Here is a 27,293-nt window from a genome sequence, read left to right on the forward strand (position 1 = left end):
CAAAACATGGTATTAAGTGGGTTTAAATTCTTCTGCAATTATCATGTTTTGCACTGACTGGATTATAAAGGTTGTGTTGCAAAGCAGCTTGTTTTATAAATATCATAAATAATACATTTTATTTATAGGCGCCTTTTAGGTCTCTCAAGGTCATTGTACAAAAGACTTTCAAATGCATTCCATTTAGTCCTATCTACTTGAAAAGTAGACAGGCATATGCTTAAGTGAAAGAATGAGATTTCTTGTTTACATGTGTATAATGTCCACATAATGCAACTTGAAAATGAATACTCCACTTAGCTCAAATTGATAATTGCTGACACCATAAATGGCCTTATTTGGGTTGAAATGATCATGTAATTTACATGGTAGTACCCTATTTGGTATTCATTGTGATGAAATCAGATTATTGCTAATGTAGAAAATTACTTTATTTGATTGAATTATTTCAGCTCGCATCCCCACACTGCAATAACTGACCAGCAGCAATTTGAGGGAAGTGCCAAAGCGCCAAAGAGCTTAAACTGGCCTCTAAAATCCAGAGATCCCAAATTGACCCAGCGTTTCATGGATGCACTGAAAGAGGCTTAGTCCACAAAAGCCTTATCCCTTTACTAACAGGATCCAATGCCAACATGCTGGTCGCAGACACTGCAATACATCCCTATAGGTCCCTTCAAGTCATTGGACCTCATGAAAGAACCACTCGTACGAACAGATTTGTTCTTAAACCGAACGTTTCATGATTTAAGAGAACTTGTGCGTTCACCAATTTTTTTTTATATTTTCAGTTTTCTTACAGGTACGAACAGAATTTACGAGTGATCCAGACCTGTCGTAGGAGTCACGTAAATTAGTTTGAATCAAGTTTGCTTGACTAATGGATTGTATATTTAAGTACTTTGAAGATATAAATAAATATATACATTATACCCCATAATTATGCTGATATTATTCTGTTTGACTTAAATTACGCACTAATTGAAGGTTAATTTGACTGTATATAACAAGGTCAATGGGAAGTGTAACCAGCTGCATCATGACTTGTTACTTTTGGATGCCTTAGCGCGTCAGGCTCTTGGAAGAGAGCGTGTGTTCCGAGACCGTGTAGATTTCCTTGTGGAGACAGACAAATGGCTGACATCACAATATAGATCGACTGTACAACTTCAGAGAGAAACACGCCGATCAAACCCAATTCCACCACACGTCCAGGTCCTCACCACCCTTGACCACAGGAACCTTTCAGAGGGAGATTGGAGACAGATTGGGTGTGTCCCAGTCCTCTATGAGTTGTACACTCCCCTTGGTCATCAAAACTCTCATTAGTTTATCACCCATGGTACATCAAATTCCCATACACTGCTGTCGAACAAGTACAAATTACGAGGGACTTTCATGCCATGGCTGAACTGGCAAACATAGTCTGAACAATGGAATGCACACATATATGCATCAAAGCACCCGTGCCGTTGTGGAGCACAATAGTGTGCTGAAGGCCAGGTAGATGTGTCTCCATACAGCAGGGGCAAACTGCTCTATAGCCCAGAGAAGGCATGCCAGATTATTCTGGCATGCTGCGTTTTGCACAGTATTACCTACCTGAACCAGCCCAGGCAGACAACATGCCAGAAGACCCCTCTCATGGACCAACCCATCAAAGTGCCATGATGATGAGGCAACAACTGATTGCACGGCTTTTGTTGCAGTCATCAAGCGCTTGGCCATGGCGAGATGTTTTTTTTTAAGCCATTTTCATATCAAACCATTTCTTCTTTATTTTGGTGACATTGCGAACTACAGCTGACACGGAATTAACCCCTGAACAGTGGGGCAATTTTTTCCTGAAACGATTTTAAAGTAAATTGAAAGCAGTTCTTGAACGACTTGGAGTAGAGGCCTGGTGGAAACCTCTTTTGAAAGAGAACACACAGAATTTTCACCCACAACAATCAGAATCTCGGTAAGGGCTAATGTCACAGAATAATATGAGCTTGAATACAGTGAAAGAGATGGATTTTTATGTCTGCCAAATTTTTCCTCCCAAATATGTGTCTTAAAAGTGACTTCAGCATAGGCCTGCAGACTGAAAAACACAATGGCACCACAGCCTGAAGTCTTACCTAGTCCCACTTCAAATTTGACTGTAATACAACAAAAAATGAGTATTTTGTACAGGTTTTTCTAAGGATAGGACTGGGTGTGCCAAAATTGTGCCCAAAGTGTGCCATTTGGAGAGCCTTGGGAAAAAAGGCTGCCATTCCTGAACGCTAGAACATACAGTCATGATCTTGGGCTCCAATGAAAAGTTACATTTGGTCTTATCCCACATATAGATCCTCTGTCAGTATTACTGACAAAGAGTAGCAGAAGCACAACCACATTTTGTCTATAACCAGAGCTTTGTGCATACAATAAAAATCCAAACAAATAGTATGGTCTAAATGCAATTAGTTTATATACATAAATAATGACATAGCAAACAACACTAAACACTATTTACAATTTGTATTGACATTATTTGCTGTTGGCCACATGCCAATCATTGTAATAATTTGTGCCTGGCACAAAGCATATGGGCACATCACATCACAGGAGTCTTCGTCTGGCAGTGTCTGCACCTCAAGCACCCAGCTGTGCTGTGTCCTGATATGTGCACATGTTTGTGATGACTGCCAAGAAATAGCCCAGGTTCAACTGAGGTGGTAGACTACCAACTCCAAGGCTAAGGTCTCCCTGAATGGGTTCTGGTGTATAGGAACCTCATATCTGTTTCTACCATGTTCTTTGTGCAAGATGCATTCACAAAAGCAATGTCCATTGTCACGTACCAGAGAGGGATTCAGGACGCAAATGCAGGGTCGTGCGGTTTCAAGAGGTTTTTATTATTAACACAAGACAACAGATGACGGCACTGCAGGGCGCTCTACCGGCAGTGAAAACGAAAAGGGCTATAAACGCCTAAGCGCTCTCCTCTGTAACTAAAGGAGAGGAGGAGCGCGGCTATGAAAGTTAACAAACTTAAAATCTCTCCACAACGGGAGGAAAACCAAAAGCTATGAACTCTTAACCAAAACAAAGACTCGCTCTCAAAATGAGGCGGACAAAACAAAGGCGCACTCATTTACAATAACAGAGGCTCTATGAAACTTTAACTTTAACTTAAACCTCTCCTTTAACGGAGGCGACTATAACAAGTAAGAACGAAAAATCACTCCGTAAAAATGGAGGAAATACAAAGGCTTTGAAACTTACCGTTCAACAATAAATAAACTAAGGCTATGGCTGTGAAATAAATTACCAAACAAGATGCACTGCAGGAGAGTCGCTCGCTGCAGGCTCGTGGAATCTGTGGAGACGAGACAAGACAAGGTGGCTGGTAGTGACGCTCAAAGGAGACAACATACTGGCGACGAGACAAGGGAAACGCAGACTATTTGAACACATGAGGGACCAAGGGGAACAGGTGGAAACACTTGGGAATCAGGGAAGACAATGAGACGCATGACACGGGAGGAAGGGCAAGTTACCTGAAACGAGAGGACAAGGTTAAGTTCAAAATAAAACAGGAAGTGACGAGACAAGACATGGAACAGAGAAGAAACCGTGACAGAACCCCCCCCCCCCCCCCTTAAGGATGGCTACCAGACATCCCTATAGGGTGGGAGGGAAGGGCTCTGAAGGACCCTATGCCGGGTCCATCTGGCGGACGGCCAGACCTCCTGTGACCCGGCCACCAGGGCCGGAGACCGTCTGGCGAACGGCCAGACCTCCGGTGACCCGGCCGTCCCTTCAGGGTAGTGAGGCGAGGGGAGGGCTGCCGTGAGCCTGCCCAGACCCCCACTGGCGAGGAACGGTGGCGAAGCTGGCCAGGATCCCATTGGTGGTGGGATGAGCTTGCTCCTACGGGCAAGAGCCCTGAGCCCGCTCCGGCTTCCATGGACGATGGCGAGGACCAGGATTTGCCCACCCGGCCCACCCCTGGCGACGCCCACAGCCCCCTCCTCAAGGAACGGCTTCCAGACGTTCCTAAAATGGGGTGGGCGGGTGGGACTCTGACCACCGGAGCAGGCTTGGTCTTGGGCGAGGCAACAGGCTTGGTCTTGGGCGAGGACGTGTAGAAACCCGGTAGGACGGCCGGCAGAGGCGTGGAGAAACCCGGCAGGACGGCGGGATCGGGCGTGGAAACCGGCGGGACGGCCGGCTCGGGCGTGGAAACCGGCGGGATGGCCAGCTCGGGCATGGGACCCGGCGGGACGGCCGGATCAGGCAAGTTACCTTCCTCCAGGCGTGGGAAGAAAGTCTACTTCTGTCTTTTGTACAAGACCTTGTTGTATCTTATCAGGCCATCTGATAGGTTAACTCCCCCCATGTACATAAAAGGACAGTTGGAAAAACAAAAGAAAAATCGCATGTCCAGCGCACAAATGATTACATTTCAAAAGGCAGAAAATACCCCTCCCCCCAAGTTCTCACTCAACCTCTTGCTTTTTACCTGTCATTATTACTGTCCTTCTCTGTCAGAAGCATCACTGTCCCGTTGTAAACAAACCCCTGAGGCTTTCTACTTACTGTATTTTGTTTTTGATGTCCGTTTAGCCATGTTGTAGAAAAATAAACGAACAGACCTCAGAATCTGAATCTGAAAATTACGACGCGTAATTTGCAACTCAAGAACTAGCTTCTAGCTTCTAGTCTTGAGACTACCTCTGTGACGCTTTTTTTTACGCGTTACATTTGCCATATATGGAAGAAGAGCCCACCCCTAAACCTGCATATTGTTGTTTTCAGAATTTCATTAGCTATTCAATGCGTCACTAACTATTTTACTGGAATACTTTTACTGGACCCTTGCCAACGTAACAGGACCATTTTTGTTGGAGTTTATCTTTTCTTAGAATGCTGTGAGGCTTTTTGTGACTTTGACATTTTTTGTATTTGCGACTGGTTTGACATAAGTGTTTACTGTGTCCACAGTTCTGAGTGTATCCTGGAAAGGCATACATCCTTCGAATGTCAAGGCCCTTACCTTTCGAATGGTATATAACATATTTAGGTACATATAAAGGGGACTGAGGAAAACCCCAGATTTGCCCTGAAGTATGCAACATCGCGACGACGTAAAAATGTTAAGGGGTGAACAGCACTCGTAATTGCTTCCCATTTCTTCGCTTTAGCAGGTTCCATAATTCCACTGCTGACACAGACAGCTTTTCCTTTTTGGATCTCTGAAAACAAAACTTCAATCTCAGAGCCTGTAAAGTTGTTCTTTTTGCGCCTTGATGCCATTCTCATAACTCAACACTTCCTGGCACAGGCGATAGGAAGCCTAGCCTTATATGGTATTATATTGGGCATGGAGTCATAGCCGCTGCACCGAACTCGCAACTAGGGCTGCACCTATCGTTTCTTTTTTTTTTTGCATTTTAATCAACAATACTGTAATGGGCCATGTATACAGTGCGGTTACATGCGTGCCATCGGATCAGATTAATGGCTAAATTACAATAAGATTGAGTTATTCAGTTCATGGAGACATCTTAATCTGACAAGAAATCGAATCGGATCGAGTTACTTGTGATCGAATTAAGACCCCGAGATAACGCTGTTTGGGTTGTGTTCAGATCGGTTGTACTGCAGTGTATGAGGCTGCGGGACGTCTGGAGGGGTAGGGGCTCAGTAGCCAGCTGGGATTAGCAGAGGACCTGTGGGGGTGTGTCCAGTGTATGTGTGTGTGTGTAGGGAGAGAGACGTGACAGAATGGAATGTTAATAATGTTATATGCCGGTTGTGTTTTATTGTTTTGGCTATGCTCACAGTACCCTGTGTTCAAGATAAGGAATAAAGACCAGCAAAACCAGTTCATGCTTTGTATTGCATAATGTGTGACAGAAACGACAGGCCTGTTAAAACCAAACTGTTGATCCCAAACTATGGACATCTTTTGCCTTTTGTGGACAGTCTCTTTGCTCTCTTTCATAGCACCAACTTTTTGACTGAGTCGCGTGCGTCACCGTTTACAGTCCTTGTAGAACAGATCCCCGACCCCAGGGCGGAACGCAAGTGACTATTTAAACGAAATTAATGATTAAACAAATAATTGAGGCAAAAAAGTGAGTGTTTTCTGTACTCAAATTACTGTAGAACTCATTGCAGCTCTACTCGCAACTCGATACATCGATTAAAAAAATATATATACTAGCTATTGACTCCTACACCATGGCAATATTGTTATATGCAGCAGTGACACATCAACTGCATTATTTAATCACAAAGCCACCCAGAAAATATGCAATGATACAAGTGAAACGTAGCCTATGTGAAGCGTTGCCTATGTGTGGTCAGAGATGGGGACTCGAGTCGCATGACTCGACTCGAGTAGCACTTTAAGTTGATCAAACAAAGACTCCAGACTAGAGCCCTGCACGGGAGTGTTTTCTTCAACCCGCTCCCGCTGAATTTCTTACCATTACCGCCCGCACCCACAACGTGTGTTACTGTCCCACCCACTCCTGCAATGTGTATGTCCACTCCCGCCCGTACCTGCAAAACTTTGAGATTTTATGCCCGCACAATAATGGAAATGCATTGAATTGAATTGATTGGGTCTTCCCCCGTCCCGCAGGAGAAAACACGTAATTTTATAGGCCATTAATAAAGAGATTCATCGACAATTGGGAAACTTCTCCAAATGTCAGATTTGCCTTGCTTTGTCTTTGAGACTTGAGACTTGACTTGGACTCGAGGTTTGGGACTCATAAACAATCTTTATTTCATGAAATTATTGTGTCTGATCTTTATTTCATTAATTCCGATGTATGACAAGGCTGATGAAAGGCTGAGTGCAACATAACCTAAAGCATGCATACAGCCACTGATATCAAAACTGCTATAACCATGGCAACATCAAGCTCATCTGGAACTATGCCATATGTTGTCACATTTGGTTATAAATCGTTCACGCAGATAGCAAGCAAGTGAACTTTTGTCATCCTGTGCGGGTGGCAACACCCATTCCGAAATACCGCCATTCCGACATCCCGCCATTCCGACATCCCACCATTCCGACATGCAAACGTCCCACCATTCCGACATCCCGCTATTCCGACATTCAAACGTCCCACCATTCCGACAAGGCTTTCAGTATAAGGAAATGTGCGTTACTCAACAGGCGAGTCCCTTCTTTCTGTTCATGCAATTTATATGTTTAACACATGTTTACAGACAAGCGTTATTAAAGACACAAAGTCTCGGCAACTGGAGGAGGAGAAGCAGACCGCGGTGGTTTTCAATCACACACTCCAATGCCACTTGTTTCAACTTCCAAAAATTTAATCCAGGAAAAAAAGGCTTACAAATATGGACCGAAACGGCTCCATAACACGCACAAGAATTCAAAAGAAACGAAAGTTAACTAAAAGAAAGCAAATAAACAGCATGAAGTGGTCAACATTGGTTTTACGCATGCCTATGTGCGTCTGGCACATGCGTTTTTGGGCTCTCCCATGTAAAAACAATCTCTACATGACATTTACTCCCAGGTGTGACCAGTTAGGTCCTTAAGATATCAACAGGCTGTATAAAGCCTTGCAACGGCTGTGTGTTTGTGCCAAATGCGCAAAGCCCATCCGCGCTTCCCATAATTGGAGCGAGTACTCATAAATCACGTGAATTACATGAATAAACGTTTTTACTGCATTTTGTTGTGTTTTATACGTTCTATGCTGTCATTTCTCTCCTCTCCTATTGGCAAGGCAAGGCAGAGTGCTCGCAACTGTGTCCTGTGCAGTAGCCGTGATATCTGTAATTGCAATTATTACTTTTGCATATGATGACAGCGAGCAAAAGACGCATGGGCTCCGTGGAGAGCTCCACTCCAGCTGGCTGCTGTGACAGCTCACTGACACTGTATTTCTGCTTAATCAGTTTCAGTCTCGCCAGAGTTACATTAATATCTGTATTTTTATATTTGACATTTCAGGGGATTTTGATAATAGATTATTAAAGTTTGTTTGCGAGGCTGATATCAGCCTTCATTAGTGTAAAATGTTTTGGGTAAAACATAGGCTATTCAAAGGAACTGTCGGAATGGCTGTATGTTAAAAAAAAAAAAACATACCGCCATTCCGACCATAGGAGGAAAAAAGTGTTGGAATGGCGGGACGTTTAATAAAAAATTAAGTGTCGCCATTCCGACAATTGGAGGCCAATGTCGGAATCGCGAGATGTCGGAATGGCAGCATGTAACCATCCTGTCCAGCTGTGGTTACCTTGTGCAGTATGTTCTCCACCACTGCTTCATTGCGAAGCGCTTCCACACGCTTTCTCAGTAGTTTGGTGCATTGAATGGCACTTAGTACCCTGGCTTTGGTGGGCTGTAAACTCCTGGCTACCCACTCACATGGCTCGAAAAGTGCTTTACAGGCCAAAAAAGGTTTTAGCTTTCAGTGCCTTCTTAGACAGGCCTCCGAGCTTGGCTCTGGTCTCTCTTTTCACATTAATGTCATCCTTAAGCTGCTCCAAAGTTTCAATGATCTGTCTGTAGGCACTGCATACATACTTGATAGCTATTGTTCGTATGCACCAGCTTGTCGGACATACAGCCAGTATGGTAACTTCACATCACAGTCAAACATTGACTCGTAGAGCTCCTTGCGTTTGGATGACTCAAAGATTACCACAGCTATGCCCTGAACAAAGTTCATAGAGTCAGCGATCTGACTCACTTCTCGGGCGGCCTCTTGAAGAACTAGGTCAAGTGAGTGGTTGGCACAGTGGTTGAACAGAGACTCAGGACGTAGTTTTTTCAGCCACGGCTGAACACCCGAAAAGCGTCCCGACATATTACTAGCTCCGTCAAAACAGTATCCCTGGAGACGTTCAATTGGTATGTTCAGCCTGAGAAATACATCCCTGATTCACTTGAACAGCGTCTCTCCACTGCTGTCAGCAGAATTGTAAAATCCAAGGAAATCTGAATGAGTCTCCATGTTCTCGCCCACATATTGCAGCATCAATGAAAATTGTTCCATTGTACAGACGTCCATGGTACCATTGGCTGTGAGTCCATAGTAGGGACTATTTACTGCACGGGACACAATTTCACTCTGAATGGCGCAAGCATACTGTTGAATTACTTTATTCTGAAATGTGTCCTTGAGCCAGTTATCTCCCCTAAGAATCCATCCTCTCTGGTTTGGGAGGTTGTAGGTGCATTCCAGCATAAGTTCATACAAAATACAGCTGAAACAAACAACGCAATCACCGTCCTCAATATCATGCAGCCATCTCGATTTGGTAAACCGGCTCACATTGAATGAACGACAAAACGTTTCTTTTCCAAACGGCCTTCCTAGAAAACTGAAGCTAGTTGGTTGATGCAGTGCCTCTGAAACGTTAGTCTTTTGACCTGGGACGTTAGCTTGAATTGCAGGAGCACAGCTCCTGTCAACACACTCCCGATCCCGGTCATCACAGTCTGGGGGTGCTTGGACTGTACTGTGAGTCTGCCTTTTTCAACTCTTTGTTGCATCTCCTTTTATTTTTTTTGAGGCTTCCCAAAAAAGTCTACAATCCGTTTTTGCACCATCAGTGGTCAATTAGCTCGACCACAATTATTTTTTTTTTTATTATTATTTATTTTTTAGCCTGATTACAACTTCGTGTCAGGTGTCACTTACGATACGTGACCTTATTTGTGATCATGTAACTAGCATGACACAAGTTGTATAATGAACATTAAGCCAGACCACAACAGTTTATAGTTATTAGTGTTTACAGTTAACTTTTAGCATTTTCTTTTTTTTTCCACTTTATGCCATGTATTTCTTTTTGGGCAAATACATTTTTGGGGTGCAGCAGCACCACCTTTACTATCCTTGTGCATCTAAATACGCACAGATGGCATTCATCATTTACGCACTTTCCCGAAGTTAAGAGCGTTTGTTGAATCTGACGTAACGTGTTCATATTCATTCATAGGAATAAAGTGAGAGAAATCTAGAATAAGAATACAAAAATGTTCTTGCATGAGGCCCATTGCCCTGACAACTACAGCTGCTTTGGTGACATAAGTGGGACCTAAAAATCACAAGAGAAGTCCAACACTGTATACCTTTGCCAAGAAATCCTAAATCTATATTTTGATCAACTTCTACAGATAATTACTTCTAAACTGGTCGATGCAAAAAATATTCATGCAATTCAATTGCCTTTTAATTAAACAACTAACCACAGCACCACACTGGTGAAGGTATTTAGCAAGAGTATTCTGAGATAAGCTTACCTGCCAAAGTTGAATTTAAATAAAAATCATGGATCCAAATTTGGATCTGGATCAAAATTATTCATTACTGTCCATTATTCTTTCGTAACTCTGCTAACAAACACTCAAACTTTACCACCCATGCATTTAAATACACTGCTCAAAAAAAATAAAGGGAACACTAAAATAACACTTCCTAGATCTCAATGAATGAAAATTGTTATTCATTAAATAGTGGACTGCGTCAAGAACATAATAACATAAAAATGTAAATCAAAATTATTATCCCATGGAGGTCTGGATTTGGAATCTTACTCAAAATAAAAGTGGAAAATCACATTACAGGCTGATCCAACTTCAGTGGAAATTCCTAAAAACAAGTCAAAATGTGGCTCAGTAGTGTGTGTCCCTTCCACGTGCCTGTATGACCTCCCTACAACGCCTGGGCATGCTCCTGATGAGGCAGCGGATGTTCTCCAGAGGGATCTCCTCCCAGAGCTGGATTAAAGCATCAGTCAACTCCTGGACAGTCTGTGGTGCAATAAGAGGTGTGGATGGAATAAGACATGATGTCCCAGATGTGCTCGATTGGATTCAGGTCTGGGGAATGGGCAGGTCAGTCCATAGCGTCAATGCCTTAATCATGTAGAAACTGCTGAAACTACTGACACACTTCAGCCACATGAGGCCTAGCATTGTCATGCATCAGAAGGAACCAAGGGACCCCTCCACGTCTCCTGGCATCTCCTCCACGCTCTGGACACTGTGCTGAGAGACACAGCAAACCTTCTTACCACAGCTCGCATTGATGTGCCATCTTGGATGAGCTGCACTACCTGAGGAACTTCTGTGGACACCGCCTCATGCTACCTCTAGGGGTGAAAGCACTGACAAAATGCAAAAGTGACCAAAACATCAGCCAGAAAGGATGAGAACAGAGAAATGGTCTGTGGTCACCACCTGCAGAACCACTCCTTTATAGGGGTTGTCTTGCTAATTGCCTCTTGTTTCCACCTGTTGTCTGTTGCATTTGCACAACAGCAGGTGAAATTGATTCACAATCAGTGTTGTTTCCTAACTGGACAGGTTGATTTCACAGAAGTGTGATTGACTTGGAGTTACATTGTGTTGTTTAGGTGTTCCCTTAATTTTTTTGCGCAGTGTATTTACCAGACAAAATATATCCATTTGAGAAACACTAAAATCTAAAAGCTTATCTTTTGTGTGATAATAATACACTGTAGACATGACCTATAACAGGTACAACACAACTGATACCTTTAGACAAAATAGTACACAAGCCTAAGACAGGTTTGAAGTGGATACACACATACAGTGTGTGGACAGATGAACACCTGTGCAATAAAACACAATCCTGTACAAGTAATTATAAAAGAATGCCTTAGTGAAGCACACAATGGTCAAGAGTTTTAAACAACATTGTTACTTTTCAATGTGTTATTTTTAATATAATCACTTTGGTTTGGCTTTACATTGTGCAGTGGTTTTGAGAATATTATGCATAAAGACAAAATACGCTATTTTCTTCTTCTCTTTTCACATGTAGAGTTGAGACTGTGATTAAAAAACTGTACAGTTATGATTAGATTCAATTCTTGAGTAATGAATGGTTGAAATAGAAATATAACTAAATAACACTGGACAATCATTTTATGGTGTCTTTGGTAGCTCAGCTGGTTGAGCAGGTGCCCTATTTACAGAATCTGTAGATCCTCATCACAGCTGCACCAGATCTGAGTGCTGGCACAAGGCCTTTTGCTGCCAGCATGTCATCCCTTCTCTCCCTGCCCATCTTCCTGTCTGTTTGCTATGAGTTTACGTTCAAATTCTGTTGTGAAGGTGCTAGAGTGGCTTTGGTGATTAGCAGAAAATTCTCTTGATGTATATCATGAGTCCTGTATTATGTTGTGATTCTCATGATTACATACTACATGTATGTAATATAATTCTAGTTTTGTAATGGTTCTTTTTCCCATGTGCCAGAGGAAATAATTGTCATTTGTAGAAAACAGACACGTACTAGGGTTATCACTTTCATCCAAAAATCAAGTTTGAATGAACTGGAAAATAAGTTACCGTTGTCCTTGATGATAGCTACAACAGCTTCATGGGAAATGTTCAATTGATCCAGTGCGCTGCTCATGCTTTCTGAAATATTGACAATTGCATGGCTTCCTCTCATTTAATTAGTACACAGGACATTACAGTTAAGTTTCCATGAGTCTGAAATGCTGAAGGGCTGTGATTGTCTCATAAACATTGACAGCAATGTCAACATGTCTGTGGTTAGAGCAACTTTCTTAACCTTTAGTATCACTTTGATGTTGGATTGTCACTCCAGTTCCATCACAAGTTCCTAAAACCCCTCTCCCAAAACAACACAGATGGGCTGCACATATTTGCATATAAATCGTACTATCTTTTCAAAATGGTATTTCATACAAGCTTTTGCCAAGGGGCCTGTTGTAGCTGACTGTGCTGATTAGTAGGCAATCAGATGACCTTGAACACATAATGTTGACTTACTTACATGTGTTGGCAAGCTCGCAGGTGCGTCCACAGAAATGTTACCACTGTAGAATAAGACATATACCTTGTACAAATGCTCTAAGTCACAATGGTCTGCATTGGGACCAGTGCCCTTTACTGGATTTCATAACAAACTATTTTTAATGGTCTGATGCATCTGTCTAAACAGGTATATACTATATTATATATACTGAAGCACTTACAGAAGTTTACCCACATTTGACCAGAAGTTCAGACCTAGAAGAAAAGGTGACAGACTTAGCATAATCTCAATATTTCTCACAGATGTCTTTAAACTGATGGTTGACAACCACAAATGCATTTTATCAGTATTTCCCAGCTGCAGGTATCTATCAAGGGTTCACAAGCATTTGCCTTATCAACTAGAAATAAAAAACATCTGTATTCAGAGCTTCCAAGGAATAGTATTAATCACACAGGTTGGACTTCTGTATGACATCATTATTTTACCACTTTGTTTTCTACTAGGATACAAAGGTTCAATTCCTTGTAAATTTTTTACAACTATGGTAAAAAAGTTTGCTCTCACTCATTATCTGTGGAACAGTGCTGCCTTTTTGAATTTCTAGAACTTGGTTGGACAAGGACCCATTGGATCTGGTGTTAATGTACACATCACATATTGTTTTTCTTACTGCTCTAAATATGGAAATGATAAGTAGGATTAACTTGATTTTTTGTTGTAATAACCGTCAATTTCACTAACACTCCTGAGAATCATACATTAGCAATTAACATTTTCGAATAATTATTTGATCTACAGTAGATGTGTAAAGATGGTTTGTGTAGAGCTCATACTTATTCAGATCATTCTGAATTTAATGGTTGCTTTTTCTTTTGATGCTATTTCTTATATTTTTCCTCTTTCCAGGCTTACACAATTCAGGGACAGTATGCCATACCACACCCAGACGTAAGTTCTTGGTATCTTTCTAATAATCAATAACTTCACCTATCACCCAGTAATGATGATAGCAGACACTAGATTATAAAATTACACATGCTCTTTTATCTCATTTAGGGGCAAATATTATGGTATCTACACTTCCAAATTCCCTGTCTGGTTGTGTTTTCAGAAACAAAAAAGTAGAGCTAATCATAAATACAAAGACATAGAGGGTAGTTTTGATGTAGACACCCCTTTATCTAACAGGCCATATAATCTCGATTAATAATCTGCCTTCATCCGTCCTTGTCGTGTGAGTATCTCAAGAGCTACCTTGTGTCAGATCCACTAATTCAAAGTTGGCTCATGATTGATGCCAGTGGAAGCCGTGGCTGACATTACGATCGCTCAAGTACATGCTTGACACCCTCTTCCACCCTCATTAAAACTCCTCTTAAATGGAGAAGATGCCTTTAAAGTATCCGTCTTCCCTCATTTCTGATGGAAATTGTACGCAGCAGGGGAAGGACAACCTGTGACCATGTTCTTGGAAGAGCAGCTGCTCTTTAGAGCCATGTAAACCAAAGGTTCTCTTGGTGTGAGAATTGCCAACTGGAATGACGTGTGGAAACTGAAGAGCAAACTAAATAATGTCTTGCATGTAATGTTGGATGTGCTGAACAACTGATCTTAAGAAAAAAAGAAAAAAACTATGTGTTACAAGAAAACAGAGAAAAGACAAATTATTTAGTAGTTTATATTTACATAACAGACAATCGTCCTCTCTCTGTATCTCGTTTTCTCTTATTTTTTGTCCTCCACAACCCTCTGTAATGGCCTCCTTCTCCTCACTGTTTCTTCACTCTTGTTTTGTTTGGCTTCATTTGTCAGTGTGACCTGTGTAACAGTAACCTCTTAGTTTTACTTTCCCTCCTAACCCCTTCAGCAGTTGACCAAGCTCCACCAGTTGGCTATGCAGCAAACCCCCTTTACCCCTCTCGGACAGACCACCCCTGCTTTCCCTGGTACGTACCCACAAGGCCCTATAGATACTTCCGTCTCTTTGCATCCAGAGAAACATTTTCTTTCTCTTTTCCTTCCACTCTGTTTTGGCACAGCATGTTTTGGCCCCTGTAGTTTTTATCCGTCTTTGATTTATTTTTATGTATATAATTTTCCTTTGCTTCTGTCTGATATTATGACAGTAAAAGAAAAAAAATAGACATTAGAGTTCCTTTATCTATCAAAAAATTTGTATTACCACTTGGCAGCAGGATATATCATTCACTAAAAATTTTTAAAGCAGTTCTACTGCTTAAAAGAAGACCTTGAGCGCAATAGGTTAGGCACAATACTAAAAAATAAATAAAGATATGGTGCAAAAAAATAATAAATCAATCAGTTGCGAATAGTACAAAGACAACATATTAAATGTATAAATTGAGAAATTGTATTTGTGGGAAAATGTCCATTTTGAAGTTAATGTCAGTCACACAACTCAGATAATCTTCAATTGGGAACTAAACCTGGCATTATATAAAAGTCAGCAACATGATAGGGTATAAAAAGAGCATTGCCTGAGTCATTTTGAAGATGGAAAAAAAAGCAAATGAGTTCATAAGGTTATATTCAATTCAATGCAATTAAAGAAATTTTAAGAAAAAAAAAATCAAGAAAAAGAGTTTGAGAATTCCTTCATCTCAGCCATATACATTCAAAAGATTCAGATAATCTACAGAAATCTCCAGGCATAAAACAAAACTGCATTAAAAACAGTCACAGCATTAAGCGCAGTCACAGCTTGGATTCAGAAACACTTTTGAAATTGAATGATAGCGAACATTTCATTGCTACACCCACAACTGCAAGTTGAAACTCTACTATGATATTATGGTGTAGTTTAAACCCAACCATGAAACCTAATGAAAAAGGTCTAGTGCCTGGCCCTAACTAGGAATTTGTCAAAGCAAACACCGAGTAAAACAAACAAACAAACAAAAAAAAAAATGGAGAGCAAGGAAGTAAAAATGGCATGGGAATGAGTTTGGGTTGTTGATTTTGAAAAAGCGTCAAGATGCATTTTTGTCAGGGAAGTCTGCTTATTCAATCAGGGCAGAACTAGATCACATTTTGGATGTATCACATGAGCACATCTCCATAGTAAGGGTGCAGGTGCTTAACTGGCCTGTCTGCTAAGCAGCTTAAATTTGACATCAAGCAAGAATGGGTAAACATTTTGTTTTCAAGGTGACAGCATGTGGTATCCTTCGTCCAAGAATTTCACAGGGAGTTGTAAACAAAAGAGGTTGTCATGTTTGTCAGTTTATTATGTTTTATGTTCCTGTTTAGGCTTTAGCTTATGCCACTGTTTTTTGTCAGTCACTCTTGCCCTGCCATCAGCTTCACTCACGTCACCTGTGTTTTTCCCCTCAGCTGTCCTCACTCAATAATCACCCTCCTCAGTATTTAGTCTCCAAGTCTTTTCATGCCTAATGCCAGATCCGTCTGTCATGTAGGGTGTGTGGCGTGGTGGTGGAGGACCTGGATGTAGATAGTCCAACGAAAACTTGGTTTATTTAAATAATCCAAACAAAAAGTGCGGCTTAGCCGGTATACCAAAAAAACCTGAAACAAACAAAAACCTGACTATGACGAAGACAAAACTGCTTGACTTAAACATGAACAAAACCTGACATGAAATTATGACTATTACTCAACAAGGACAAACCTAATTCCAGCATGAGTGACTTGGCTTAGCAAGAGGGATGGTGAGGATCTGGGAATGAGTATGAACACGCTTGGAGGGTGATTATTGAGTGAGGGCAGCTGAGGGGAAAAACACAGGTGACGTGAGTGAACCGAATGGCAGACTAAGACTGCATAAAACATGATAAACTGACAGATGAGGCAACCCGACGCAAAAATGTTTTTCAAAAAAGATTAAAACTCTAGTATTCAATATGTTGTCTTTGTACTCATTTTAACTGGATTATTTGATTTGCATTGATTATGTTTTGTTTACATTGTGGACTATTTTTATTTGAAGTGTGACGTTATAATAATCAATAAACTGCAGAATCTGCACAGTTTAAGAATAGAGCTGTTTCACATTCCTGTGTTACATGCATTTTGCTTGTGTCATGTTGTTTCTTACAACACAACAATTGAAAGTCTTTTGTTGAGGGAACAAAAAACTTTGATCTGAGAGGATGTTGGCATTGCCATTACATATGGAATAAAAATATCGAATAGGCAAGGTTCAACAAAAATCTGATGAGCTAAACTTCTGTCCCATCCTATCACACTTTATACACATTATTTAATAAGAAAAAACATCAAACGCACTTAAAGACTTTTCTTAGATACAAGTCTCCATACTTAAAGGAAAAATTTCTCATTTTGGGAAATACACAGGCTATATTTGTTTAATTTTCCTGTGGTGAATTACATAACACGATTGAATTTACGCAAAGGCAGAACTCATGTGTATGTATTTCAAACAGTAACAGCCCTCCCAATCTTGGAATGGGGTGAACAGGGTATAGAGTAGCTATGTATCTATAGGCTGTATATGTTTATATGAAAAGCAACATTTTTCAAGACAGCACAGGCATTAGTCAATCAAATCTTGTTTTAATTCAAATTATGTCGAGCTTTATTGTAGTGTGTTCATGTGAGTCTCGTGAAGTTTACATATTAAAACTGGATGGAGCCACAACTTTAATCTTTTGTAAGCAGAAGTGACTTGCAGAGAATGAATCTCAGCGTGGATGGGAGGAGGCTGTGCACATCTACTGGGCCACTTACCTGTCACTCAAAGCAGGCCACCGCATAATAATACACCATTAATAAAATTCAAATCAGTGAGTTATAAAAAAAATAAATAGACAAATTCACCTTTATTCCTACATAATTGTACAGGAGATAAAAATAGCTTAACTTGTCAAAGAAATAACAGCCTAGCAGCTGTTAGCCAGTATAGCTTAGTTTATTCCAGTTGTTATGTTGCTAATAAATGGTCTGTGAAATCTATGAACATGCTAAAGTGTGCAAATGCCCCTTAGTTTCCAACATTTAATTTATTCATGTTAAACTAGGGTACGTATCTGCTGGCTTTAATGTAAAGTTTGAATCAGTTCTCTTATTTAACCTTACAAATATGTAACACTTACGAGTACATTCTGGCTTTTTAATGCAATGAAAAGTGTTTAAATCCCAATTCAGTCTCAGATTAAATTACTGCAGTTGTCAGGGGTTTTAATTTGCTCTGACTCCATGGATAAGAACACAAAACCTATGTGCACATAATAATTTACACTGAGGGTGCTGCAGTCAAGGCTGCTAAAGTGGGTACAATTAACTTTAAAATTGATCTACCGTAATGGAAGGTCTGAAACTGACAACTACAACTGCGATAAAAAGAAACTTGAAAAGTTAATTTTACATATGTGGAAGACAGCTGGAGGCTTTGTCCCTGTCCTGCTGTATGGGGCTGACGTCCTCAGTGAGTCAAAAACAACTACAGCCTGTTGGATACAGTGGAATGCAATCCCTTCATGGTAAACGTACTACAACTGGTACTCGGTGAAGATTTCGTTGGCTTGTTTTAGCACCATGTGGATAAAAATGGTCCAAGTGTATGTCCAGAAAAAAAAAAAAACTTTAAAAAGTTTAATGTCAGTAAAGTGACTTTTGAAATTCAAATATTGTTTCTTAAACTGTTCTTCCCTACCTCAGGTTTGGATGCCAGTCCACCAGCCAGCACCCATGAACTCACCATTCCTAATGATGTGAGTACTGTTGGAGAGATGTCCGAAAACTTACAGAACTATGTCTGCAAAAATTCAAGCGTTTCAAAATGTGTCTTCATACATTTAGATTTAAAGGAACGATTAGACTTTTGAATGGAAATTATCTAGTAATGATAACTTATAGTTGGAAGGATGGCAGATAACTGCTGATTAAGTAACAAGACAAGCATTCACAAATAATAGAGGGCATTGACATCTCTACTATGTCTTTTTACACTTATTTTAATTAAAGAAATGACTGAAATTGCCACAAGCAATCCTGCAAATTTAAGTTCTTGCTATTGGCATAGCAGAATACCCCCCATTAGCGAATCTATTGACCACATCATCATTAATCAAACAAATTAAACATATAATTTCATAACCCATTAAACTTTTACATCAAATATAACGGGAATTTCTTTCTTCAAGCATAAAGACTTTCATTTTTTTCTTCAGCTAATAGGCTGCATTATTGGACGCCAGGGAACCAAAATAAATGAGATTCGACAGATGTCTGGGGCACAGATCAAAATTGCGAATGCCATGGAGGGTTCGTCAGAGCGCCAGATCACCATCACAGGGACCCCTGCTAACATAAGCCTGGCCCAGTATCTCATCAATGCCAGGTAACCTTTTAATTCTAACAGCTGAGCTCCAACACGATCTAAAAGATTAAATCACCATCTGAATCGTCGTGCTTATAGTGAAGAGCAAAGAAAATGGAAATATATCACCAGTTTATTTTCGACATTCATGACAATGATGCTTTAATGGGTAACAAAAAAGCACATCTTTCAGATATTCTGTCAGACAAATAGTTGTTCCTTTCTCCCTATTTACTATTATTTCCACAGTGTGGACATCAAAATGGAACATGTTTCTGTTGAAGCACTCTTTTGCAAATTATTGGGAGTGATGCCAACTACTAAGAAAACAAGCTGTGCCTTTGAAGAAAAGCCTGCAGATTAGCAAATTGGTTGATCAAAAAGTAATTCATCAAATTTTCAGTACCTATTTCCCAGCAGAATTTGGGAACATTTATGAAATAAATACAGACAAAAAAACAAACATAAAAGGTCATCTTAGGAAACCAACATTATAGCAGATATATTACCATTATACGTTTTGAATTGTAATTCTTCAATGAAATTAAGTGAAAACCTCTCGTTAATATGTGGAGAAAATATACTGGCTTGGACGGTAAGATACTGTGCATACCAGCAAAATAGCTTTTTTTTATTTTTTTATTATTTTTTTATTAAAGCTTTTATCACAGGCCTTCCTTACCCCTTTCCACCTAAAATATCATTTAATTCTCAACAGTGTAAATGGATGTCAAATCTGCTGTTCCGCTGATGTCTATGGGCTCCCTCCATCTTAAAGTCAAATTTTTATCAGCATTTGCACAGGAGAACCCAAATACTCAACAATCAGGATACTGTGTTCATGACTTCTTTAAGGAAATGTCAGAAACCCTTCCACTTAAAGAAACTAATGCCTACTGCTCTCCTACAATTCCAATGGCAGGTTCAGGGACGTGGCTGGCATGTGGAATGACCCCTCATCCATGGCAACATCCTGAAGTCACCCCAAACATTTGTGTTATCGTGTGGGACTTTCCCTTTACTGAGCTGGTTGTGCATATTACTTCAGGATTAGCCTGTGAGAGACCTGTGAGGACATTGGGCTTTTTTGAGCCTAATGTTGCCAGAGTAGCGATAAATCCGTAATTTGACATTTTGGGAAATATGCTTATTCACTTTTTTGTAGTTCAGATTAAGTATAGAAAATCAATATCACCATTTTTTTTAAATATGAATCTTTTTATCTCAGAGATTTAGCTTAGCATGGATGTGGGCTTTTTCCAAAGGAGACAAAATCCATGCAGTGGTTCACGTCAAGCTCCCAAATTAATGCCGAGCAACTTCAGAACTCCAGAGTCAAGCTTTGGTCAAAAGAAAAAAACAAACAAAACATAACCCTTTTTGATAACAACAGATTTTTAAAACCTATTATTAGTGATTAAACAAAAGTCTCAGCAAATAAATATTTTAACCAGGAGTGTTTCCTCCTTTTTCCAATAACCATTCCAAATTAAATTCGAAACATACCACCTAACCAATGCCAAATGGGATTCTTTTAGGAGAATTCAATTATGCTAAAGACAGTAGTTGTATGATGCAGATCTGGCCCTTCTGTCAAAAATCATCTGTCAAACTGGGCATTTTAGATGTTGCACTGGTACTAAGGTCCTTTACAGTTTCCACTATATGGTGACAAGGTTCAGAGGGACTTCAAGCAGATGTATTACTTCAGACAAGCACTGTGGAGGAGATGTAATGATGGAACAAATCATATCAATCACATGATTACCATGGCCATGTCACTCTCAACAGAGCTGCAAAGTTTTCATGATGCAAAACTTTTTGCATGTGTAGTACAAGTGTGATGGTGGGGAAATCACCTTTTAAAGCTGTTTTTGATCGAACTGGACTGCCAGTTCTGTCCATAGAATTTCTGTATCCAGGAGACAACTAAAATAGCAGTCATGGTTCACCTGTTGGCAATTTCAAGATGGCTGCCAAGTGGCAAGACTTGGCTGAAAGGACTATGGTGGAGCTAACACTCACTAACTTCATATTCCTACTGAATATGTGTATATATTCAGTAATATATTCAGTAGACTGGCATGAGAGAAGCACTGATTTTTCTAATTTCTTTTTAAAAAAGCAGATAATTGTATTTTCCAAAAAGAGTCAAACTTTTCTTTGATTATTTATATAGCATGCTTCATTCCAGGAAAGTTATTTCTGTATCAGGCTAGACTTTTGAGGTATCCCTATTTTGCTTTCAAGTGTCAAAAAAGGGAAGAAAAAAAAAAAAGGCACCTAAGTTAAGGGATGAACCAGTGTTGTGTATATTCATAACATGCAACTTGATAAAGAATGTTTCCTGGCAACATAGGAAATGAGCGGTAGCTCAAGACTTTTGCTCAGTTCTGTAAGTCCTAATGTGTAGTAATAATAATGTAGAAATAAAAAAAGAAAATCAGAAAAGCAAAGAAGGAGACAGAACACATGACTGCCATTTTGCAGTGATGTGATCCCTCTGTAAGGGGATACAACAGTTTAAACACACCATTCTTTCAGTTCACTACATGACCTCTTCTGGGGGTTAGTAATGCATGGTTATGTTGCCTCATCTAAAAATGTTTTATGTGAAATGGTGGAGTGAAATTATGGTGCCCAGCATCTGTGAACAAGAATGTGCTTGTGGATTCAAGCTGCCATTGTAGAATAACTTTCACTTTTCAACAGACGTTCCTCTTTCATAGTTGTTTCATTTTCTGTCTGCCACCCTTCAACCCCAACCCCCTGCCCCCACCCCACTCCCACTCTCACTCCTCCCCTTCTACCCTGACCTGTTTTAGGCTGACGTCTGAAGTCACTGGAATGGGCACACTCTAATTTCTACCCATCTTTCCTCAGTGCATCACATGACCCTTGAGCAAATGGCATTGCACTTACATTATTGATTTATCCGGTTTGCTGTCCTGATATTTAAGTGGCATTAACTTTTATCATTTCTGGTAATGACAGTAAACGTGTACAATTGCTGCACGGTTACTTGATTCCTCATCTAACTGAAACTGTTGTTTCCGTTTCTGGAAACTTATTTTTTTTTGACACTCTAGTATCTGTCATGGCATTTCACACACTGCACTAATTTTAATTTATCAGTCGAATTTAGTCATTTTTAGGTGTAGCTCCAAGTAAACCCACATATAATAACCCACACTTCTTGACTAGTTGTGAGGTGTAATTTTTTAACAAGCAATTATACACCTGACACCTTATCCAATTTATTTCACACTGATTTTGTGATTGAATTGAGTGTTCCACTGTGAGCATGTGGAACTGTACCTGTTTGTTTCAGTCTTGTACACTACAGAATGACCTGCATGAGCACAAAGCCTCCTGCATTTCAAATTTATTTGAAAATCAGACAGGACTGAATGGTGTACAGGAATTGAATAGATTTGTTACTCTAGTTTGAAATTTTCAAGGGTGGAGGCTGATAAACATCCACACTAATGCGCAAATATCAGTTTTTCTGAGTTCCAAATGACACCTGACAAAAAGCTGGGATGGAAAAATGAAGTCATGTTGAGTAAATAGGTTGGGTCAAATTTAAATGCATGCAATCAGTAAACCCCAATTTATTCACCAGTGCTCCACAACCATGTAATCATGTTATTCATGCTGCAATCTCATAGTACCTCTGTATAATAGGCATGAGCCTAATGGAAAAGCCTGCAGTGTTTTTGCACTCCCATGTAACATATCTAAGGATGTCAGGGATTGCCTAGAAGGCTCAAAAGCTCTTGAGTTGGAATTTCTCATGGTCATCGCATTGTTTTCTTTTTTCGAGCTCCATCTTCACAGACATCGAACACTTTGGTAGAAGACAAACTATTTTACACACGAAACATGTGGTGTGTTTCCAGTTTGCATCTGTCAGATATAGGCATAAAAACACTGGAAAACTGTGTATTAACATATATATTTATACATATATAAATCAAATTTCAGTCTTGCTAAAACACATGCACAATGTGTGACACTCTGCATCTGCCATACACTGTAATACAACATCTTACTGGCCACACCAGGTTTTGTATCTCTTTGAGCCATTGGACAGACACAAGAATTATGTGTTGTATATAAGACTGAATGTATTTTTGTGTTTTAATGGCTAATGTGTGAATCACATAATGGACTGAAACACCTGCAGTGGCTCTTGAAAGTTTGATAACCATGTTTTTCTATATTTTGGCATAAATGTCAAATCAAACATCATTAGATTTTCACACAAGGGCTAAAAGTACATTACGATAAACCAAATAAACATATCAATCAAAAGTCTTGTATTTGGTTGTTAACTGATAAAAATGACCCAATATAACATATCCTTGAGTGGCAAGAGTATGTGAACATTTGTTACCTGGTGAGACATTGACTTGGAGTATTAACTACAACTAAAGATTCGAAGTTATTAACTCTATTCTCCTTCAGTCCTCCTTGTGTGCTTAGGTCTGTCTTCCTGTACTACTTAACATTCACTTCACAGATAGTGTAATTTAGATTTCAGTTCTCCGTCTTTGAGTGCAACTCACCCTGGTCCAGATGTAGCAAAAGAGACCCATACAATAATAATACCTCAACACATGGAATATGCTTAACAGAAATGTTGTTTTTTGAGAGTTTCTGTTCATCACAACATGGTTGTACAATTGTATCCAGTTGGTGGACTCATGAACATTAATATGTAATGTGAGAGAAGTCTGATTGTTCAGAATTCCCCTATAGGTCCTTTTACCCCCTCTGGTTAACTGAACACCTTCTCTTGGAGTTATCTTTGTTGTTCTATCACTCCTGGAGAAGGTAACCATAGCCATGCTTTTCCTGTTTCAATGCAGTCCGTCTGGCAGTTGGTTGGTGTAGTCCAAACCCTTTTAAAGAAGGCTTTTTAACCTTTTCCAACCTGATGAGCACCACTGATTCCTTTTCTGATCCTCTCAGCAATCTCTTTTATTGATATACTTTGACACATTTTCTGTTAACTCAGACTTTTATTAATCCATGTTCTTCTTTTTCAAAATAACTACTAATCCCAGATGTTCACATACTTTTTCCATACAGTTATGATATAATTACAGTTATATAATTTTTTTTTTTTTTTTGGGGGGGGTTCTCAAGAAGTTAGCAATCAAATGGAACATTTTAATTTCATGACTGGGTTATTTTTGTTTTGTTGCAATTTTTGTTTGGAAATCAGATTAATCTCGAGACCATATTTATCCAAATTTCTATAAAAATTTCAAGAGTTCACAAACTTTCAAGTGCTTCTGGGTGTCTTTTTGGTCAGGTAAATCAGACAGGAATGATTTATAAAGTAGAATACAGACAAATATTAATTCAAAGCCTCAGAATGTTAGAAATATAGATTGGGAAGATTACTCAGAAAGATGTTAGTTATTTAGGATAGTAATTTTAATTTACTACACTAAATACAATGTTATATTGATTTCTGATGAGGTGTATTTGTTTTGACACAATAAGTGAATAATGGAGACCAAGAGGATGACATGCCACAAAGTTCCAGCCTACTGACAGGTTAAGTCCATACCACAGCTTTTAAACTAACACATGAATCACGTATAACTTGTGATTAGTCAATAATGTGTTGTTGAAACAAGTTGGATGCACTTATCAATGCATTCATTTACATGATACATTTATCGGATTGATGTAATTCCCGGAATAACCTTGTTGAAAGTAATTACAAAGACGTCAGCTTTTGGCAGAAAGGCTGCAAATACACTGCTGCTGACAGTAGCCATCAAATAGGGACCATTTGTTGACACTGTATCTGGTTTCACTTGGCCACCAGTTTCTTTAAATTCTAAACACAGCAGAGGTCACTAATTTAGGCTATTTATCAAACGCACTAGAGCTAAACAACTTGGAACAATGCATGGCCACTCAGAAGTCACTGAGGGTTGTTTTTTCCTCAGCTTCACATTGTGTTGACGTTTCATGGACGCGGTATTGGATGACGTGTAAAGAAAAAACACATCCCCCATCTCCAAAAATAGTGATTGTGTTTCTACTGTAGTTTCAGGGTGTCTGTTGTTTGTGTGTGGGCAGGCCAGCCAAGGTGCAGTCACTTTACAGGGCAACCACGACTCATTTTCTATTTCATCACCATACTTCTGTTTACATATTAATTGCATTGCTGATGTTGTCATCATCCTACAGTGCTGTGTATGGTGGATACATCTTGCTGTGTCACTTTTTTTTATTTTTTTTATTTCACTGCTTTCAGATATTTTTGTTTTCTGTGCTAGAGCAGCATTAAGGAATTATATGATTTTATGTTTGAGGAGAAAGATGTCAGCTCAGTATTAGATTTGCATCATGAAGGTCTCTGTTGGATTCATTATTTATTGAAGTTCATTCTGCAATGTTTTGTAAAGAGGAGATAATAAAGTTTGTTTCTTTCTTCTCTTGACTGACCTTGTCTTTATGTGAGTTGTGTATCATTTTTACAAAATCTAGACAATATTTTTTTTCTTTTAAAATATCATTCAATGACTACGACTTTGAATGTGCAAAGAACGTGTGAACCAAACAAGACATTTTACAAATAATGAAAGTAAATGTAAATTGAGTGTGCACAAGTATTCACCACCCAGTCAGTTGGGGGTGATCTGTCACACTTCTGATGACATCACATGTATAACCTGTTGACCTATGACGAATGCAGGGTTCATTGAGTGTATATGAAAAGAAGGCAAACGCATCACTAATTTGACTTATCTACAAATAGCCAGCTGGCAAATAAACCAACAGTAGAGAAATTTGTGAACCTTAGAATTATGTGCGTCTGACCCGTTTTGAGGTACAATTACTTTTTGGTATGTATATTCCTGGGCCTGAAAATGCCCTGGAATTCCCAGAGGCCACAGTTTAAAACTTTGACTTCCAGCCCCGCATCACACCATTTTACTTGATGGATGCTAGACATTTTTGTGGGCTTTTGATGGGGTCTTTGTGGCCTCTTCACCTTAACTAAGAATTCATGTCTATGGCTGTGCATTTTCACAGGGCTAATAAAAGCATGTTACATCCCACACTTATATGGAGATCCAAAAAGTGAAAAAATTGCCAAATTCTCTAGTGTTACTTTAAGTCACTTCAGTGTTCCTATGTGGGGTGCAAATGTTGACAGTAAACTATCTTGTAGGTATACAGTTCCTATGGGGGGCTCCACAATCTTTACCCTCATGCAATCCCTAAAACTGTCGTGAAGTTACTAAGCATGCTTTTCATAGGGTTATTCCTTTTCTTCTTTTTTTTTTCTTACTAGGCTGCACAGTGGTGTGGTGGTTAGCACTGTCAACTAACAGTAAGAAGGTTCCTGGATCGAATCTCATATAAATTTTGTGACTGGAGGAGCAAGTAAATGAATAAGTGGTATTACCTGCTTTAGACAGCTGTCAAAGCTCTGTCTCAAGAATCAGGAAGGAATTCTGATTGGGGTGCTAAGCTAAGAGCTACTCAGAACAGCAACACAATTGTGAGTTGTTATCTACAGTAAACACCTCAATCCTCAAATTTTTGTAGCTGTTCCAGTGAATGCTGCTTAGGGGAATTTTACACCATGTTATGTCATTGCATACACATAGGCTTCCCACGTATGCTGCAACTGATCAAGTCTATCAGGAGTGGTGTAGGACTCATTGGATTGCTTACTGCTGGAACTTAAGTTTTGCAAAGATTGAAAAGATAGTATTTGTGCTTTTCCAGGATTTTTCCTCACTTTTATTACTTTCAGAGTTTCAATTATGGGATTAGAGCAGCGGAACAGACTGCTGTCCACTGCAGGTAAGACACTGCTTACTTATAAGCAATGCACAAAACTCTGCTGAAAACAAGGAAAAAAAATGTATGTATGTGTATATACATGTAAATACTGATCTACTACTACGGATATATTGTAGAATTATAGTTACCCTATACCTTATTCACCCTATTCCATGAGTGTGAGGAGGAGGGCCGTTAATGTTAGAAATATATACACAGGAGTTCTGCCTTTGGGTGATATCAATCTTCTATATCACTTAAGACAAGAAGAAAAGTTCCCTTCTGCTTAAGTTAAGGAAGTAGTGATGATTGTGGTATCTGAAGCTGGTAAAAAAATAATAAAGTAACAA

General features: G+C 39.5%; 1 protein-coding gene across 8 annotated transcripts in view; it reads left to right on the top strand.

Moving 5' to 3' along the window:
• pcbp3 (poly(rC) binding protein 3) overlaps positions 1-25,588 on the top strand; it is a 95,268-nt gene extending 69,680 nt beyond the window's left edge. For 5 of the 8 annotated variants that reach the window (XM_072397893.1, XM_072397892.1, XM_072397891.1 and 2 more), the window contains 5 exons: positions 13,707-13,748; positions 14,668-14,746; positions 18,459-18,511; positions 18,971-19,140; positions 20,042-21,151. In XM_072397893.1, the coding sequence (XP_072253994.1) occupies positions 13,707-13,748; positions 14,668-14,746; positions 18,459-18,511; positions 18,971-19,140; positions 20,042-20,096 (399 nt within the window). In that variant the 3' untranslated portion in view covers positions 20,097-21,151. Of the gene's footprint in view, positions 1-13,706; positions 13,749-14,667; positions 14,747-18,458; positions 18,512-18,970; positions 19,141-20,041; positions 21,152-21,944 lie in introns of those variants that run through there. The other 3 variants (XM_072397897.1, XM_072397898.1, XM_072397896.1) reach the window with 3 other exon arrangements.
• The last annotated feature ends 1,705 nt before the right edge of the window (positions 25,589-27,293 follow it).

The sequence above is a fragment of the Leuresthes tenuis genome, unplaced genomic scaffold (assembly GCF_036924035.1).
Source record: "Leuresthes tenuis unplaced genomic scaffold, fLeuTen1.0.hap1 SCAF_12, whole genome shotgun sequence".
Classification (NCBI taxonomy): domain Eukaryota; kingdom Metazoa; phylum Chordata; class Actinopteri; order Atheriniformes; family Atherinopsidae; genus Leuresthes; species Leuresthes tenuis.